This window comes from Coturnix japonica, chromosome 2 (assembly GCF_054131305.1).
Source record: "Coturnix japonica strain WE chromosome 2, WE-NBRP24, whole genome shotgun sequence".
Lineage (NCBI taxonomy): Eukaryota > Metazoa > Chordata > Aves > Galliformes > Phasianidae > Coturnix > Coturnix japonica.
In genome coordinates, this window is record NC_140664.1 from 7,310,003 (window position 1) to 7,316,002 (window position 6,000).

Genomic DNA, 6,000 nt, shown 5'->3' on the forward strand with positions numbered 1-6,000 from the left:
ACAATTGCAACGTTTTTCATTTTTATATTGCCTTACATTTGACCATTCAGAAGTCACAAACAACCAGTAAATTACCATGTTAGGTGGGAAAACAGAGATCTCAAACTGTAAATACTCAGGCAAAAATGCTATGCAATTTGTCAAAGTTTGCAGCTAAGAAAGACATGAAATAGACACATACTTCCTGTTTTCACAAGAATGATGTAAAAATCCATTTCCCTCTGCCTCATAGAGGATAAAACAGTAAGTGTGCTCCACTCTGACTTACTTGCAAATAGCCTTCCTGTATTTAAATAGTCTGCAAAACCTATTCATACCTCCCCACCTTCTACACTGTGTTTCAGCAATAAAGTTTTCTGCTCTTTCAAATAACCATCAAGCAATGCAATAAACTGAAATCTAAAGCAAGGTCTAAAAACTAACATTTCCCAAAGCATTACAAGGAAGAACCTTCACTTCTCACTTTCTTCCTTCACACATCCTTCCCCATTAAGGGGAACTGGGGGAGCACTGCGCCTCCTGCTGTAAGCAAGGATCAGGTTAGCGACAGCCTGAAGCATCTGAACACCTGTAAGTCTACTGGTCCTGATGAGATGCACCCCAGAGTCCTGAGGGATCTGACTCATGTAGTTGTCAAGCCACTCTCTGTGATATTTAAAAAGTCACCGCAATCAGAAGAAGTGCCTGGTGACTGAAAAAAAAGTGATGTCACACCCATTTTTAAGGGTAGGAAGGACACCTGAGAGAATTGCCAGCCAGTCAGCCTCACCTCAGTGCTAAAATCATGGAGTAGATCCTCCTGGAAGTTACAGTAACACATACGGAAGGAAGATAATATAGGATAGCCAGTATGGCTTCAACAAGGACAGAGCCCACCTGATCAACCTTGTCAAATTAACTGCATCAATGGACAAGGAAGAGCCATTGATATCATCTATCTGGACTTCAGAAAGGCCTTTTTACACAGTCCCTTCACTCCTAACATCCTTCTCTTCAAATTGGAAAGATAAGGATTTGATGGGTGGACTGTTCAAAGGACAAGGAACTGGTTACAAGATCAGTACCCAGAGGTCAATAGCTCCATGTCCAGATGAAGAACAGTGACAAGTGGTGCTCCTCAGGAGTCAGACTGGTGTTACTTAATATCTTCATCAACAACATCAGCAGCACAGTTGAGCTTACAGGCCTACTGAAAAGGACTCAGGGGAGGGCATTGGGTGAGCAATGCACCTTCACAGCCCAGAAACTGTATCCTTGGCTGCCTGTGATAGAAAAGTGGTTTCAAACCAAAAAAGGTGAGATTTTGATTGGACATAGGGAAAAGTTTTTAACAATAAGGGAAGTGAGGAACTACAACAGGTTGTCCAAAGGGGTAGTGGATACACCATCCTTGGAGACATTCAAGGTCAGACTGGACTGGGCTTTAAGCAACATGATCCAGCTGTACATGTCCTTGTTCACTGAGAGGAGTTGGACCAGATGACTTTTAAAGGTACCTTCCAACCCAAATGATCTTATGGTACCGGAAAAAATAAGTAAAACAAAACATGCCAATTTAAAGCACTATTATTCTGACAACCAACTTATTTTAGTGAGTTTTTCCATTCCAGAACTTTAAGAGCCACATAGCTGTATTTCCAACGGTACGTAACTAACAGCTTAGATTTTTCACATACAATTAACAAACATTATGGTCTCAGAAAAATAACTGTCCTGAAGGCAAATACCTGCAACTTATGGGACAATCAATAGCAGAATCCACAGAAGTCACAAGAAAATAGAAGAAAAAAAATCTACCATTAAATGCATCAAGTTTACACAGAGTGTGTATTATTAGATAGGAGCTATCAGCTTAAGTGCCATTCTTGCAAGTGGGTACATAGTTACATATACACGATTCTATCACTGTTTAATTTGTCTTGTTAGTAACTGCCAACAAGTATCAGTGTTTATGAAATTGTAAGAAACCTCAGAAAGCGTCCAGTCACTCAAGGCAGTTTCAAACCATTTTCCTTGTACCTATCCAGCCTGAAACCCTCATCTCAGGTTCTACTGTCATCTCTATCCTCCCACCAAACACCACTGTAGAGCTTGGCTAAGTTTTCTTGATCATCTGTATAGGTATTGGACACCTACTGGTTGGTCTTCTGAAGTCTTCTATCCTACAAACTGAACAAACCCAGTTTACACACCTTAGCCTCTAGGGTCTTATGCTCCAGGTCCCTGATTAACTAGTAATTTTCTATTATTAATCAATCCCATCTCCTTTACCACTTTCTGACGGATGATCACATGGAGTACGTTTAGAGCTGCATTCCATAATGAATTCACCTCTGTGAGTTAAAATTTAACAAGTGAAACACTTTCATTGTCTCAGGTCATCTCCCCTGTAACACAGTGTCTTTCAGCTCATAATGAAGCAACTGGAATCACCTCCAAAATAAAGCAAAACAGCATGAAAAATGAACACTCTCACTGACAGCCTGCCTTTGCTGAGGAGTTTGTCCACGCTTTCCTCTGCTCGTTTACACTAAACATCATCATGACCCAAAACACTGCCTGCAAAAACTTTTTTTTTAAAGCAATAAACAGTGAAGAACCACAATATCTCAAAAATTTAAGAAATTCAAATAGTGTTATCACTGTTCATCAGGTAAATTTCAACTGCTGAAAATGTACATGCTGTAGATACAACTCTGAAAGTAAAACTCATGCAGAACTCTAATAATTATGTTCCTCTATAATCGTTCCCTGGTTAACACTTAAAATTTATGATTGGATCTCCATATAACAGGAGACTTTCTTTAAAATAAAGAACAAACCTCCATTTACACATTGTTTTTCAGCAAAGCCTTTTCTCACTTTGGTTCTTGTAGTAAATAATAACACAGTTCTTCATTTTTTGCATTATTGAAAACCCAAAGATTTCATAGATGCTAAGCAACTTTATTTTCTATGAGGTATGTTCTATTTCTGCATGTAGATGAGGGGAATGCCTATAGTGTACATATATAGAAAGGACTTAAAAAAACATCCACCACTCCCTCACATGACAGTTGCAGAGCTAGGAGCCTGTTATGTTACACTAAGAACAACATAGCAGTAGATCTTCGCTGAAAATCTTTTTGGTCCAGATGGTAAATCAGTTCCTAGGAAATTTAGAATAAACCCTACTCTGCCTGAAAATACCAAGCACTCAGCTACAGTTGCTGCTGGGCATTTGGTTAAAAAATACATCAGTAATTTGGAAATCTTTCTACAGCAACAAATAAGAATAAGAACTGTTTCTTAAAGCCCGTTTTCCTTCAGAGACTGTTTAGTAGGTTGGACATTAGGAAGTATTACTTCTCGGAAAGGGTAGTCAGGCATTGGAATGAAAATCCCACTGCCCAGGGAGGTGGTGGAGTCACCAACCATGGGAGTGTTCAAGAAACGTCTGGATGTGGTGTTGAGGAATATGATTTAGCCGGGAAGTATTGGTAATGGTTGGACTAGATGATCTTCTAGGTCTTTTCCAACCTTGATAATTCTGTGATTCTGTGATTCTCATAAAGCCCATCAGAACAGTAGGTACAGGCCTTTACACTTCCCTAGTGCTAACCAGTCCCGCATGGTAGCTAAGAAAAAGCTTTTGGACAGCTGCATCAACTACAAACCAAACCTTTTTCAAACTGAAACAGCACAGTCAGCAAATGACATGAAACTACTCACACATTCAAATTTTGACTAAGAATTTATCTTTCAAAGAACTCCTTTCCCAATATATGCACAATGTAGCAGCATCCTTGTGCCCATAGGTTCCTGTTTTATGCTCATGGCTGTAACAAAACGCCTGGGTGATAGTAACAGTTCTAAACACTTTGCTCCTCCAGCTGCTTGATGCACCTTACCTGCACCATGAACTCCGATTAAGGATGCTTTCCTTTCTCAAACCAGTTTTGCAATCCTATGAGGTACAACAATGGAGCAGAAAAATCCACTCGCATACTTTCAAACTCAAAAGAAAAGCAGCCTTTAGTCACATAAATCTGCCATATTAACATATCTGATTGTCTTGTGCACGACACTGATGCACTCTAGAAATGTTCTTTAATTACTATGGTTTCACAAGCAACTAAAACCACAGATCCCAGTGAAAAGTATTGTCTGACTTCTGAACAGAAATTATTTACCTAAATCTTAAAAGTTTTCTTTTAAGAAAGCATCCATAAAGTTTTTACGTGAACCAGACAATGAGTAGATGTACTACACTTTTAGTTGGGTATCAAAGCATGAGATATACACAAAATAACTTCTTTTTGCTGGCGAATACTATTAAAGCTCTTCCATACCATTTCTGTAAATAGTCCAGTGCCTCCAAACGAGCACCAATCTCAAATGTGATTCCAGGACGATTTGGAGGCTTTTTACTCATCTTGATATTTTCTTTTCCGCTACCTTTGGAAGAAAAAAGAGAAATCATATTAAAGCACATAATAGTGTCTTAAAAAGTGCCACTGACAGCAAATGCATACCAGAAGTTGGAAACAATGATGAAGTTTCTTTCCTAATTTTCTATTAATTGCTTTGCCTTTGGAAGCGCACTCAAGAGCCAAACAAGGCATTCAAAAAACCTGTTTTTGATTTCTCCGTGCCACCCCTTCAAAAAATAAAACAAAAACGACTAACAGTCATCGACCTGAAGTCCAATTCAAAAAGACAAAACCTGGGCTCATGTCTGAAATGTTGTACTGTAGATCCTTGACATCTCATCTTACCAGAGAGACATAAAGTAAACAACGAATACGTCATAAAAAACAAGACAGGAAAACAGACGTTACAAATAACATAAATGAAAAGACAAGTGGCACAGCCTAAAAAGCAAGTTAGGTCAAACTACTAAAAACAAAGGAGGGAAAAAAAAAAAAAGGGTGGTGGTGGTGGGGGGGCATTTTCAGCCTTTCTGTGCGATGCTGAGTCTCATCCTTACCACTAAATATGCTCCGTTCATGACTGCGTTGATTTTTTTTTTTGTGGTAATTCAGTCACCACCAGAAAATGATTTTTCTGCCCTAATGTCATTTATGACCGTGACTATGAGCCTCCAGCACCGCGGAGCACACAGCAGCTGCTGAGGCCGCAGGCTCCTGCTGCACGCCCACTGAAGGGTGCCAGGCTGCAGGTCCAGTGCCTCCCTCGCCCGGACCACCAGCGATGAAACACCAGAACCCCAGTTTTCCAACCGGGCTTAAATGTCTGAACCAGCAGCGCGACCTCAGGCAGCTGCCTCAGACAGAGAGAGTGGGCCCGAGGGGATGGCAGCTGTTTCCCAAGGACGGCAGGCACAAAGGGGCGCCGAGCACGGCTGGGCCCCCACCGGCCAAGGCCCCGCTGGAGAACTCGTGTAGGCAAAGCCCGCCGGATCCCAACGCCGCCCTATGCGGGAAAGGCTCCGAGAACGACCCGACCAGGCCCGGAGACCATGAGGGGCAGCGGGAGCCCCGAGCCAGGCCGGGCCCTCCCGGAGGGGGCCGGAGCTCGGGGCCACTCTCCCTGCTGCCCGCGCGTTCCCCGCGCTCCTTACCGCCTCCTGGGACTCTCAAGACCGCGGTGGTGCCTGTGTCGGCCCGCAGTCCCGGCGCGGCACCCGCTGCTCCCGCTCGGTGCGGCGCGGGGTGTCCGGCGCGGTGGCCGCCCTCACAGCCCCATCCTCCCCGCGCCCCGACACCGCGTCACCGCTCTGCGACGGCTCCGAGAAGCGCCATAGGGCGCCGCCATGACGCCATCACCCCCGGCACGTGACTGCAGGGCCAGCACCGCGTGATGCGGGCGGAGATGGAGTGGGATGGAGAATCACAGAGTCACAGAATGACCCGGGTTGGAAGGGACCTCAAGGATCATGTAGTTCCAACCCCCCTGCCTGGCAGGGCCACCAAACATACACCTTTACTAGATCAGGTTGCCCAGGGCCCCGTCCAACCTGGTCTTGAACACCTCCAAGGACGGGGCAACCACAACCTC

The 6,000-nt window shown here is 43.5% G+C and overlaps 1 protein-coding gene across 17 annotated transcripts in view; it reads right to left on the bottom strand.

Annotated features, from left to right (window-relative positions):
* PHF20L1 (PHD finger protein 20 like 1) overlaps positions 1-5,697 on the bottom strand; it is a 47,718-nt gene extending 42,021 nt beyond the window's left edge. For all 17 annotated transcript variants that reach the window (XM_015856307.3, XM_085536952.1, XM_085536949.1 and 14 more), the window contains exons 1-2: positions 5,564-5,697; positions 4,332-4,437 (exon numbers count right to left, since the gene is read on the bottom strand). In XM_015856307.3, coding sequence (XP_015711793.2) covers positions 4,332-4,414 — 83 coding nt within the window. In that variant the 5' untranslated portion in view covers positions 4,415-4,437; positions 5,564-5,697. The remainder of the gene's footprint in view (positions 1-4,331; positions 4,438-5,563) is intronic.
* Between the last annotated feature and the right edge of the window lie 303 nt (positions 5,698-6,000).